Source organism: Osmerus mordax, chromosome 8, assembly GCF_038355195.1.
Source record: "Osmerus mordax isolate fOsmMor3 chromosome 8, fOsmMor3.pri, whole genome shotgun sequence".
Lineage (NCBI taxonomy): Eukaryota > Metazoa > Chordata > Actinopteri > Osmeriformes > Osmeridae > Osmerus > Osmerus mordax.
Window position 1 is genome coordinate 14,892,290 of NC_090057.1, and position 13,968 is coordinate 14,906,257.

The window sequence follows — 13,968 nt, forward strand, 5'->3', positions numbered from 1 at the left end:
ACATCCCAAATGTCTAGCTACAGCTCTGTAAATACTGCAAGCTGTGCCTGTAGATGTCTTTTGTGTTTGTCAGAGTTATTGTTTGTTTGTGAACCTGTATATACAGTATAATGGATATACTTTACATATATCTCTATATATCAATATTTTATATGAAACAGCCAACCTAGTGTGTGATTTCCTTGAGTCAGCAGAGAAGGCTGTCTGCGTCTTCAAAACAAACCGCCCTGGTCAGCACTCACCGAAGTTTTCCCCGCCCCAGATATCCATGGCTGTGTCGTACTTCCCCAGGTGATTGAACCACGACCTGTCAATCACAAACAGGCCGCCAGCAATGATGGGAGTTCTGGGAAAGAGGTAAGAAAGGATGGGTGGGAGGAAGTAAGGAAAAATATAAGGTTTAGGATTGTATGTGGGTGTTAGGGTCATACACAAAATGGCAAAAAGTATGTGGACACTTGCTTGTTGAACCTAGCATTCCAAAATCCTGGGTATTAATTTGAAGTGCAGAAATGTCTAGAATGTCATTTTATCCTTTAGCTTTTATACTTCTACAAGTAGAATTTACTAAATGCGTAAATGTAATAGCTAAATACCTATATTGAGCTTTTTCAATTTTTCTGTACATTTCATGTTTCATGTAGAGCATGTTGTTCTTCTACGATTGAAAACCCCTACTGAAAAAATGCAAGAACTAGATTAGGCAATTTAAAAGTAATAACGTACAGATAGATAGGGAGTCAGGTGGCTGAGCGGTGAGGGAGTCGGACTAGTAATCCGAAGGTTGCCAGTTCGATTCCCGGTCATGCCAACTGACGTTGTGTCCTTGGGCAAGGCACTTCACCCTACTTGCCTCGGGGGAATGTCCCTGTACTTACTGTAAGACGCTCTGGATAAGAGCATCTGCTAAATGACTAAATAAAATGACTAAATGACTAAATAATAGAGCTTGAATGGTAAACAAGTTTATCTATAAAATATAAATATTTAGTTATCAAACAACTAATATGATCCCATTAACCAAGAATAAATCATTAAATTCCAATCAATGCATAAGAAAGTGCGAGAAGAGAAGGAGAGAACAAAAACATGTCCTCTGAGGTCTATCGTTGTGTAAACGGAGATGAGAATGCGTCTGCTTGCACCGTGCTACAAGACTGTCTCTGCAGTGCCAGTATAATCTGCTTCCTAAACACAAAAGACAGTTGCTGTTTGCTCCAGAGAACCAGAATCCAGAGAATACCTAACAAGTCATATACATAGATTTCATTGTATCATAGTGCTTTTAATGCATGTCATAGGCAACAGCTAAGAGGTTGACTGAGGAATGTCTGCACTCTGGACTGTAATACATAAATCATAACCCTATCTATTATCTTACAAACCAGTCAATTCCATCAATGACGATGTGTTTATCTTTAAATATCCATCACGGTGGGAGGTGGTGGTATTGGGGTGGGGCCGCAATTTTAATTGGACAGAACGTCTGTTCTACTAAATCACAGCCAGGAGTGTGGGCTGCAAACTCTGATATCCACAGAACATTCAACCCTCACTCCCTGTCTGTCTACAGATTCTCGTTCCTCTCGTCATCCAGCCAGCCAATGAGCACCGAAGTACGCTACCATGCTTAAAATCCCATATCTCTTCTTTCCTGTCATCCCGTTCCCACAATCCAGCTCCTCATCTATCCCTCTCCTCTGCTTTATTTTCCCTCTCCTTTACTTTCTTCACATTTTTTTTTTCCTTCTTTCCTCAATTTCCTTCCTCGTTAAGCACCCCCTCCCCACTCCGCCTTCTCTGTCTGTACAGAATCCTATCCTTTTTCCCCACAACAACAGCAGAACATGAGAAGCACTCCTGGGCAGAACAAACAGTAGTTAACACCCTGTTCAGCTAGCAACAGACTTGTGGAAAAGCCAAGTCAACAGGATGGTGACCCACCTGTGACTCACGGACTCCCAATGGTTGGCGGGAGCTTTGGTTGTGAGGCGGGTGTGAGATGATCGTGACATGGGGGGCTGACAGAGCATAGTGACTGATGTCTGCCAGGATTGTGAACGCATACACACACAGGAACGGAGGCACACGCAAACCTACACAGAAAATACGCTCCCACAGGTGCACAGGTACGGGCTATTGTTGCCCGGGCAACAGCTCGTTTATCCTGATTGGCTGATCTGCCCCTCTGGAGAAAGTAAATAAACTTTTTTTTGTTTTTGTGGATGCATCAATACGATAAGCCCATCATTAGTAAAGTTAAATAAAATAAATTGCGATATCATCCAGTTCTGTGTTAATTTATTTTGCCACCATAACGTCAGCATTGCCCTCTGCCCCCAGTCACACATGACGTTGTTTGTATTCTCACGCCGGTGCACTACGAGTGAAGGAGAGAGAAAACCCTTCCACTTTCACATGACTTTGTGAAGTAATGGAGATAACGACAAATGCCCTGTGAATAGTAAAAAAATAAAATAATAATCCACTTGTGTCTCGAATAATATGCAGCATCAGCTTGTAACGTTTGCTTCACGTTACGCTACCTTGCCTTATATTGACGTATAATCATGCTACGTTACATGAACCAAAGCTAAGTAATAGCCTATGTAGCAGCAGCAGGCTAACGTAGCTACGTTATGTTCAGTCTTTTACATTATTGTGTGCTCTGTAGAGAAGAGAGAGGCTCAGGGATGGGATGAAATGGGGGTGGGGGGGGGGGGTGTCCGTGCACTTCCTTGCTCCCACCATCTGTACACCTCTACCACCAGCCTCTTCCATATCCCTGGTGCTGTCTCAGTCCCATTACTCCTAATGATGATTTGTACGTGTTTTGTGTGTGTGTGATGTGCAACTTCACTTAGCTCAACAGGACTCTTTCTACGTAGCGTCCTACTGAATTTCTTCGTCCTCTTCCCTCCTCCATTCTCCTCTGCTCTTCTCGTCCTCTCTCATCTCCTCTACTCTGCTCTTCTCCTCTGCCCTATCTCTCCTCTCCTCCTCTCTCCTCTTCTCTTCTCGTTTCTCCTCTCCTTTCCTCTCCTCTCCTCTCTTTATGCTTGCCTTCTCTTACTTAATAGGTTCGGTGGGGTCAGCTCTCTGGGTGCGCTGCTCTGCAGACAACTGCTCCCACTTGAAATGGAGACTCCAGTCAAACCCTGGGGACGAAACAGACACACACACACACAGGTAATTAATATGAATGCTTGTAAGGACGGAGAAAAGGACAAAATTAAAGAAGGAAATTGAGATTTAGAGAGAGAGATAGAAAATACCTCAACAACGAAAGATTCAGTGTGAGATCAGTACAGGGCCAAAGAGACGTAGAACTAACAACTAACGACAAAGGGATTATGGGTGTGAGAAAAAGGAGAGGGACGGTGGGAGGAGTGGGGCGGGGGTGGAGGGTGGTGGGGGGGTGGTAAGGCAGAGAGAAGGGGCCGAAAGGACTGAAGAGGTAGCAGATAGGTCGATAAACTTTCCACAGCCCTTCGGAGCTTTCATCAAATGCTTTATTACTCTGAGAGTAATGAAGCCGGCATTCCCATGCCTCTTATTTAATCACACTCATTATTCACCAGGAGAGTCAGCCTATTGGCCGAAGGTGTGCCTAGGTGGGACCTTGAGATAACCTCTAGCAGGCTATTAGCCCCTCCCCCTGGCCTGTGTCCTTCAAGGCCTTACATATGCATGAGAAGGATATTTGCACAGATAATACAGTATGTGTGTGTGTGTGTGCGGAGAGAAAAAGAGAGGAGCTGATTTGGCAGGCCCACCCAGGACTGCTAATACAGCATTCTTCATCCCAGTCCTCTTTTCCCCCCCTTTCTCTCTCCTGCTATCATTCTCCCTCACTTTTTTTTTATCTATCTTTCTCTATCCCCTCTCGATCACACTTTCCACTATCTATCACACTATCCCCTCTCTGTCACGCTATCCCCGCTCTATCACAACATTACCTCTCTATCACACACTCTCTTTCTCTCTCACTGTCCCCTCTCTATCACATACTCTCTCTTTCTCTCTGCCCCTCTCTCTCTCTCTGTCTATCTATCTATCTATCACACTATCTCCTCTCTATCGCATCCCTTGTCTCTCACATTATTCTCTATCACACTTTCTTTCCCTCTATCAATCTGTCAAACAATTATACTAATGAAGCTATTTCTAAAGCCCAACTTTTTTCTTTGATGAACTATGGCCACACCTGTCCAATCAACACGATTGTGTGGCATCAAGTGGAAATACGCAGTAAAGCGATCTTGTTTTAGCTTTATATTGTTTAACTGCAGTGGCAAAAAAGCATGTGATGTTCTGCATTTGGTGGGTATCCAAGTATTTGTTTTGTCAGCAACTCTTTCACTATCCAGGGATCAATGTCGAGGGTTAGGAAAAACATTTTGTAAATGGTTCACAAGTTGCAACTAATGTTATTGTCTTGATTAGCTAGTTCCATAGTCAAACTCTCTATACACCCACCCATCCTCCATCCACCTTCTTGTTCCCTATATACTGTATGTGATGGTTGATATAGAAAATAACTGGGTTTTGCTAAATCAAGATCAATACCAAAGCAATAGCTGGATAAGGTGAGTCCGCTACTGCAGTGAGGGTACTGCATTCATGGAGGGATGTAGAGCTGGGATGTAGAGTTGCATACAAAGAATGGGGAGACAGATAGAGGATGAAGATGGATAGAGCAGTGATTTTCAACCACTGTACCGTGGCACACTAGTGTGCCATGAGAGATCGTCAGGTGTGCTGTGAGAAATGATCGAATTTCACTTAATTAGTCTTAAAATACATTTATTAATTATTATCTGCAAATAATATCCCATTGTCGAGTGTCTGTGCTGCAATATAGTGACTGGCAGAGTAATGTAATATTCGTCCGGGTAGCAGCAGGTAGCTAATTGCCTCGTTCCTTCTTAGAGATGAGAATACGACAGATCACTGTCAGACAGATCACAGTTTGATGGAGCAGTTTTTAAAAAGGAAAAATGCAAACTCCGAACTGGGCCCTGGACAAGATTCTGACCCAGCTGAGTGGTGGTAAAAAGAAAGCAAAGACGGTGAGCTCGAAACAATACAGTGAGAGCTATCTTTCATTCGGATTTACTTTCACCGGGGATGAGACAACGCTGACTCCATTATGTTTGGTGTGTTGCGAGAAGCTGTCCAACAGCGCCATGGTGCCAAGCAAGCTTAAACTATATGTGAGAAACTATAGTGTAATTATATATACAGTATTAGGCTGCTGTTAAGCCTACTGGCAGATCCGGGCCACAACGCTCCCTCTCTTCTGAATACTAGGGATGCGACGTGAGAACGACGTGCACTTGTGTACTTGTTGGTCCTCAGCTGTAGCCAATTATGTTTATGTATTTAAGGTGTGAGTTTGTGTTTGTCATTTGTCAGGTATTGTCACGTTTTATGTTCATAGTGCACGTTAGACTTCAGGATCATCTCTTGAGAGCTCTGCTGGATGCAAGCGTTATTTTTTGTTGTTCTGTACTAAGAATAGGCTACCTAAGTTTGGTTGCTGTTTTTGTTTTGCCGATGGACATTCCATTAAACTACAACCTCCTGCATCATACGTCTCCTGTTTTTTCGTTCGACTCAACTACATTGTGACAGAATACCTGACCCAAACGAAGGACAAGGAATGGAAACCGAGCAAGAGAATTGGAAAGGAACCGTGACTGAGAATCGGATTCTCTTGGAACGCCATCATCATCAGTTAACGGACCTACATACAACCCTGGACAAGGTTGTGGGTCGTCTCCAATATTTAAATCCACAGAAGTGGGCCACACTGAGATACCATCGTCAGAGAGAGGTGTCCCTTCTAGGTTACAATTGTCCTTACCGGAGATATATGACGGCCATCCAGAGAAATGCAGAGGTTTTCTACTCCAGCGCGAACTGTATTTCTGGCATCGGACTGGTGACATCACGGGACGTGAGAAGGTAGCGGCTATCGTATGGCTGGCAGAGCATTGGAATGGGCTACTGCGTTGTGGGAGATATCAGTACCTGAGGTGTACTCCTATGAGGATATCCGAGACCTATATTTCGAGCCGTTTTTGACCATCCCGCTCAGGGTAAGCAGACAGGAGAGAAGCTACTGCGGATCAAACAGGGAGCCATATCAGCGGCAGAATATGCTCTAGAGTTCAGAACCCTGGCTTCAGTCTGTGGATGGAACAACAAAGCCCTGGTAACCCTGTTTCGGAACGGTCTCCGAGAGGACCTGCAAACCGAACTGGCCTGCCAAGATGAGGAGGCCTCCCTGGACCAACTCATTCACATGGCAATCCGGTTAGACGGTCTGATAAGGATGCGTAAAAGGAGCATGCAGTAGTCCAGTGTCTCTCTACTAACTGTTCCAGTCCATGAGGAAGCAATGGAGCAAAGCGATGAACGGTGGATAGAGAGGCTGCATGTAACCACCGTTGCATTAAAAAACTCCCATACCTCTACGGGCGATAGACAGTCGTCCTATAGGCAAGGGGGCAATCACGCACAGGACTTTCCCAATTACGATCCAGATTGGAACTAATCACAGGGAGACAAGGAGTTTTTATGTCTTACAGGCTCCAGCGTATGCACTGGTACTGGGAATGCCATGGCTGACCACACACGATCCGGACATTTCATGGAGAGAAAGGAGCATTGTAGGATGGTCGCCTATCTGCCAGGAGAGATGTTCAGTTCTTACCATGGGTTCTACGACATTAGAGTCCTGAGGGGGCAGGTTCAACTCTCCTGCCAGTACCAGCTGAGTATCATGATCTGGGAGAGGTATTTTCTAAGGAAAAAGCCACAAGGCTTCCTCCACATCGGTCCTGGGATTGTGCTATTGATTTGAAACCAGGTGCTGCCTTGCCCAGGAGCCACGTCTATCCATTGTCATATGCGGAGACAGAGGCCATGGAAGTATACATACAGGAGGCCTTGAAACAAGGGTTCATTCAGCAGTCAATATCACCCGCCTCTTCGAGTTTCTTGTTTGTGAAGAAGAGGGATGGGGGACTTTGTCCTTGCATCGACTAGAGAGCTCTGAACCAGATCACCACCAAATACAGGTACCATCTGCCTCTCATACAAACCACAGTGGAGATGTTTACCGGTGCTCAATATTTCACTAAGTTATACCTACGAAGTGCCTACAACTTAGTACGCATAAGAGAGGGGAACAAATGGAAGACCACTTTCAGCACCACCTCCGGTCATTATGAATACCTAGTCATGCCTTACGGTCTAACCAACGCTCCTTCTGTATTTCAATCCTTCATAAACGAGATATTCAGAGACATGCTGAATCGGTGTGGCTTGTTTATATTGACCACATCTTGATTTTTTCTTTGTCGTACACCCAGCATGTGCAGCAGGTCAGAGAAGTCCTACAACGGTTACTCAAACATCGACTCTACGCTAAGGCGGAGAAATGCCATTTCCATCAGCATACTGGAATATTTAACCGCCGCAAGACGACTCAACCCAAGACAGGCCAGATGGGCTCTTTTTTTTGTGCGATTCGGTTTTATCTTACAGACCAGGCACAAAGAATACGAAAGCGGATGCTCTCTCGCGTATGTATGAGGCCGAGGATGAGCCCAGGGAGGAGGCATCCGTCATTTCCCCAAACCATGTTTTGGCCCCAATCATGTGGAACGTGGATGAGGACATTCGTCAGAACCTGGTGAGCGAACCTTCTCCTCCCTCTTGTCCTTCTGGATTGCTATATGTTCCTTCAGGAATAAGGGACCGACTACTGGCCTGGGCGCATACTACACCGATGTCCGGACACCCCGGAATCGCAGGAACGTTACATGCTCTTCAACCCAAGTATTGGTGGGAGACAATGGCGCAGGACGTTCGTAGGTATGTGTCCTCCTGTTCAATATGCGCACAAAGCAAGAGTTTTTGCCATCTGCCATACGTTAAGCTACACCCTTTGCCCGTACCGCAACGACCCTGGACACACATCGGAATAGACTTTGTTACAGACTTACTGCTCCCATATGGCTGTACTACCATAATGGTCATAGTTGACCGTTTTTCGAAGGCTTGTAAATTCCTGCCTCTACCTGGGTTGCCCACAGCCTTTCAAACTGCGGAGACGTTGTTCACACACGTGTTCCGGAATTATGGGATACCCGAGGACACATTTTCCGACGAGGCACCCAGTTCACATCACGAGTATGGCGGGCATTCATGGAGAGGTTGGGAGTTTCTGTGAGTCTGACCTCTGGTTACCATCCTCAGTCGAACGGAGAGAACAAATCAGGAGTTGGGACGATTCCTGAGAAGCTACTGCATGGACCGGCCGGGACAGTGGGCAGACGTCATCCCCTGGGTAGAGTATGCCCAGAATTCTTTACATCATGCCTCTACGGGATTGACGTCTTTTCAATGTGTCCTGGGCTACCAACCTGCTTTGGCTCCCTGGCATCCCAGCCAAACCAGTATACCAGCAGTAGACGATTGGTTTAGATGGGCGGAGATGGTCTGGAATGCTGCGCATGTTTGCCGACAACAAGCAGTCCGTCGTTCCCAACTAAAGGCAAATCGAAGGCGCAGTGAGGCTCCGTTACTGCATCCGGGTGATCGAGTATGGTTGGCCACTAAGAATACCCCACAGCGGGGTGCCTGCCGCAAGTTGACCCCACGATTCACAGGACCATATGAGATTCAGCGACAGATAACCGATGTAACGTACAGGCTTGTCATGCTCATTCATTACCGAGGGTCTCGCTCATTCCATGTCTCTCTTCTCAGGCCGGTGGTAGCGGGTTCTCTTGATGAGGGTGTGCCTGGCAACGCTCCGCCCACTCTGCCTCTAGATCTCGATGGGGACCTGGCTTACGCGGTGAGCTCGTTGCTGGATTCGAAGCAAAGTGGGGGTCGACTGCTGTACCTCGTGGATTGGGAGGAGTATGGTCCAGAGGAGAGGTCCTGGGTGCCAGGCAGCGACATCCTGGATCCCTCTCTCCTCTTGGATTTCCACCGACGGTACCCACAGAAGCCTGCGCCACGTCGTAGGGGTTGTACTTTGTCTTGCAGTGTTGGGTCTTCGGGAGCCGCCCCTGAGGGAGGAGGTACTGTTACGTCTACTGGCAGATCCGGGCCACGACGCTCCCTCTCTCCTGAATACTAGGAATGCGTAACGACGTGCACCTGTGTACTTGTTGGTCCTCGGCTGTAGCCAATTATGTTTATGTATTTAAGGTGTGAGTTTGTGTGTGTCATTTGTCAGGTATTGTCACGTTTTATGTTCATAGTGCACGTTAGACTTCAGGATCATCTCTTGAGAGCTCTGCTGGATGCGAGCGTTATTTTTTGTTGTTCTGTACTAAGAATAGGCTACCTAAGTTTGGTTGCTGTTTTTGTTTTGCCGATGGACACTCGATGGTCATTTTGTAAAAAAAATCGATCGAGATGGAGGGAGGGACAGACAGAAGGATGGAGGGGAGCAGAGACGTACCTCCGCGGAGGTCTGAGGATGCTGCTACGTAGGCGAAGGTGTCCATGTTGATGATATCGATGACTGGACTGACCACACAGCTAGGGTCCTGGAGAGACAGAGAGTTAAGTCAAAACGGTCTTGCTCAAACCTGTTCATAAGACTGAATCACCAGGACCAGACTGAGTCACTGGCCATCATGGATGTTAAATTTCCATGGATTCTTCTCTAGATTGATGGTATACCATGGGTATACCAGGGTATCACTACCATACATCTAGAACAAACGTACTGTTTCTATTCTCACATTGGGCACAATACTGACAACTGTATTTGCTGTATTTGTATGTATTTGTCAATACATACAATTCCTTAAATGTTCTTGATACTTTTTAATACCTTTGCACTTCTTAAATGTTGTTGACAAAATTATCTTTTGTTGCTAAAATAATACATTTCAAACATTTTCATTTCTAGCGATGATAATATTCATTTTAAACTACTTTGTAAAAACATACAGCTGCACTCCCTTGCAGCTGTACTCTGATGCACTGATGCTAATGTAACACGTATATCTGCATCCGAACAGTATGCCTTTGTCTGGTTGGCTGCAACACCAGCCCCTTTACAGCCTCTGGACTTCACTTAATGGACTGTATATGATTTATATTGAACTGCAGCTGTATGTGATTTATATTGAACCGCATTGAGTAAAGCTCTGATGGGTTTTGACCTCATGCCACACCATTAGATTCTTGGCATTTACAGGCAGGTGAGGTAGGACTGTTTGAGTGGAATACCAGTGCTGCTCTTTAAAACCTGTAAAACTACCACAACAGTTTATTAGGCTAAATATAAAAAATCTGTGTTTATATTACAGTCTAAAGCCAGACCTTTTGAAGTTGGACTTTGATGGATACTGATTTTAATGTTACTTTAAGCGGGTTGTCACAGTGACAAGGTCAAGCATTCTCTGTCTAACGAGACAACTAGGGGCTGTGTAGTTACAGGTCAGACACTGCTAACAGGAGATGTTTGATTGTATGGGCGCGCACGTACTCCGCATCATTTGATACTTTCTTTGCCTGTTTTTGCCTCTGTTCAAAAAAAACATTTTCGGTAGATGACACAGTCGAGCAAACACACACGCACATAAATCTTTAAAGCCATTTGCTTCCCCTGTTCTGCCATGCTGTTTGGTCAGGGAGGTTGTGTGTGACCACCCCCCAGGCTTCACAGACTTCACAGTGTGCATGTGAAGTTTTCAAACGTCAAGAATCCCCATAACTCTCACTCGCGGCCTCCATTCTGGACAAAGACCCAGGGTATGGAACCATGTATGGACCCCCCCCATTGACTCAACCTGGCAGGGGCATTATAGAAGGAAGGCTTCTCCTGCAGCAGCATGCTTTATTAATATGTGTTATACCTCAGCCCAGATCAATACGTCCTGCATTTAGAGAGAGACGAGGGTCCATGGAGGCAGTGATGGATGAGTCCCCCAGTTTAAAATCAATCCTGATTCTGTTTGAGGTATCGATCTCGTGCAGACAAGGCCTGCCTCTGTGCACCTGGGCCAGTCGGAGGGCGCCTTGTTCAGGAACAGGAGGACCTGAATCTGACCTTCACTTCACTGTGAAAACCCCCTTTGTGATCGTGCATTCTGATGTGACTTAGTTAACACAGCTGTCTAAGTATTTGAGTATGTAGCACAGCTGTCCAAGTATTTAAGTATGTAACGCAGCTATCCAGATATATCCAAATTCCTTACTGAGAGATCTAAGCTTCAGAAGGGAGGCTGCCTTAACCTTACAAAGGTACACAAACAACTCCCCCCCACACACAAACACTTGCTAGCACACACACACACGTGTGGGGGTACCTCTTTGATCCTGTTCAGCAAGGGGGGGAGCCAGTCCTTGTTGACTTCACAGTGGCTGTCCAGGAAAGTGAGAACCCCTGCGGAGGCATAGTCCGCCCCCCTCACCCGCGAGCGAATCAGACCTGCAGGACACACAGGGGTCACACTCGTTGCGTCTTCCTATAGTATTAGTAACCATCTAGTGACATCTAAGCCTACTTGTAGTAGACTACCTAATCTTTCTCTTGTTAGTGTGTCTTTTATTCTTTTCCTCTGTGTTCTATAGTTAGGGTGTGTGTATGAGTGTGTATGTGTGTGTGTGTGTGTCTGTGTAATGGGGGGACATGCTGTCCAGGCTAAACAGGCAGATAGATCAATAGCGCCTGACACAGGACACGACGTCTTTGTGAGAGAGGTAGCCGCCCCACGCTGCTCTCACACACACTCTGCAGCCAATTAAAAATCCCATTTCATCCTCAATAACGCTTTATTTTCTGGATGGGTGGCTTCACACCCTCACACACGCACGCCCGCCCACACACGCACACACACGTCGAACAGTTGCTAGGTGCAGACTGACTTTGAAAAGAACAGAATGCCAAAGGACGTATCTGCCTTGACTGCTGCGACCCTACTAAGACCGTAGCGACAGTGTGTGTTTGTGTGTGTGCGAAAAGCAGTACTGATTACCTTCCCTTCCACAGTTGATGGAGTAGACATGGCCTAACAGCTTCTGCTGTTTGTAGCATTAAAAAGACAATCAGGTCTAAACACCCTAAACCATTTACAATTTACCGTCTCAACCCAACCTCAGGGGGCTGTTAACTACACTGTCGAGCGCACACACACACACCCTGAGACTGTGTGTGCTTGCAATAGTGTGTGCACTTGAGGGATAGTGTGTGTGTGTTTAAATGAAACCTCCTAGCTGTAATGCACCAGGGGATCTCAGCAGACTAAGGATGCTGTTTGTTATTGAGGAAAGCCAGGATCAGCTCACAGATACTATCTAATTGGACTTGTAATGATTTTCACAGCTGATTAGGTATTGTCACAGTATAATATCTGATTGCTGTGTGTGCACGTGTGAGGGAGAGTGTGTGTTTGCAGAATGTGTTTGTAAGTAAGTAAGTAAGACTTTATTTATATAGCACTTTTCATACAAGAATTGCAGCTCAAAGTGCTTTACATAAAATCAACAAAAACAATAATACAAGTGTTGATCTAAAACGTTTAACAAACCAAACTAGCCGCACTCTATCTGCGGTCTCTCGAATCCATCTTAGATCCGAGCTGCCACTTGCAGTTTCTAATACACAAACATGACAAGGGGGTAGACAGGACGAGACTAGAAAGTTACAGCATAACATGAGGAGAGAGGAGGAGAGAAAAAGGCAACACCCAGACAATGCTCCTAGAGGAGTACAGTGTGGGAACAGACAAAAACCTCAGCACATAAGCACAACAACATTTACAAAAACACGTGACTTGCAACAGGGAGTGGGGGGGGGGGGGTAGACAAGCAGCATCTGGACCTGCAGCCATGGTAGGCGCTGGATTGTGGATTACATAGGGTGTTTCTAGCAGAGAGATTAAAAAGTCTGAGATTTTCCATCAGCCTGACAGGCATCTCATTACTTGGTCAGCCCTCTCTGTCTGTTCCCATTCAGACACTACAGGAGTGACCAGACGCATCTCATACACGCACACGCACCTCAAATATACACACAAAGGTATACATACACACCTCAAACACATCTCAAACACACACACATTTCAAGATGACATATTCACATGTAAAAAAAAGGCCGGTGTGTGTGGTTGTGTGAGAGAGCATGTTTGACACACTAATGGATTTCTACTCTAACCCAAACCTAGTCACTAATAGCTGCTGACACTGCAAATGGGTGCTCCCTCCCTCCCTCATAAACAAAAACAAACACACACACATCCCCACCTATATTAGTTCCTACTGTAAGTACAGCTTTAGTTTAGTAGGATACGTGTTTTTTTTCTCTGAAATTTGACCCAGATTTGAACCCCTGGAGTCATACACCAGCCAGCTACTGCTGGAGGTGATCAAGTCTTGGGCATGGGCCCAGTCTCCAGCTGGTATCTCATCCACACACTGTTACCTCCTCAGACTGGGATGGAGTAAGCTAGGACAAACATACAAGCTGAAGAATATTACCTTCTCTTTTGTCATTGCGAAGACACTTGACTTTTGGCAGCTTGGTGAGTAGAAGGCAGTCGTTTGCTGAAAAAGAGTTTGATACTTAATGTCATACTCAGCACTGTTTCTCACTCATTACTGTATGTGGCATTGGAAATTAACTTCATTAATGTCGGTCCTTGCTGCTCAGTCTCTGAATCCTCCCTTCCTCTGCTGATCATCCACAGTGGTCTCACCAGGTCCCTGTCTGATTCAACAGGTCCCTCTTGGCTCTCCCTCCATTAAAATTATCTACTACCCTCGTCTACTACTGACTCATCTACTACCCATATTCACTTCTGACTCATCTCCTACCATCATCCACTACTGACTCATCTCCTGCCCATATCCACTGCTGACTCATCGCCTGCCCTCATCCACTAAAGTCTTATCTCTCTACCATATTGTGTAAACAAAGCCTAACAA

General features: G+C 45.7%; 1 protein-coding gene across 2 annotated transcripts in view; it reads right to left on the minus strand.

Annotated features, from left to right (window-relative positions):
* galnt14 (UDP-N-acetyl-alpha-D-galactosamine:polypeptide N-acetylgalactosaminyltransferase 14 (GalNAc-T14)) overlaps nucleotides 1-13,968 on the minus strand; it is an 80,125-nt gene that overhangs the window by 10,548 nt on the left and 55,609 nt on the right. For both annotated transcript variants that reach the window (XM_067241065.1, XM_067241066.1), the window contains 5 exons: nucleotides 13,522-13,587; nucleotides 11,352-11,473; nucleotides 9,491-9,578; nucleotides 3,074-3,158; nucleotides 243-346 (listed from right to left, as the gene is read on the minus strand). In XM_067241065.1, coding sequence (XP_067097166.1) covers nucleotides 243-346; nucleotides 3,074-3,158; nucleotides 9,491-9,578; nucleotides 11,352-11,473; nucleotides 13,522-13,587 — 465 coding nt within the window. The remainder of the gene's footprint in view (nucleotides 1-242; nucleotides 347-3,073; nucleotides 3,159-9,490; nucleotides 9,579-11,351; nucleotides 11,474-13,521; nucleotides 13,588-13,968) is intronic.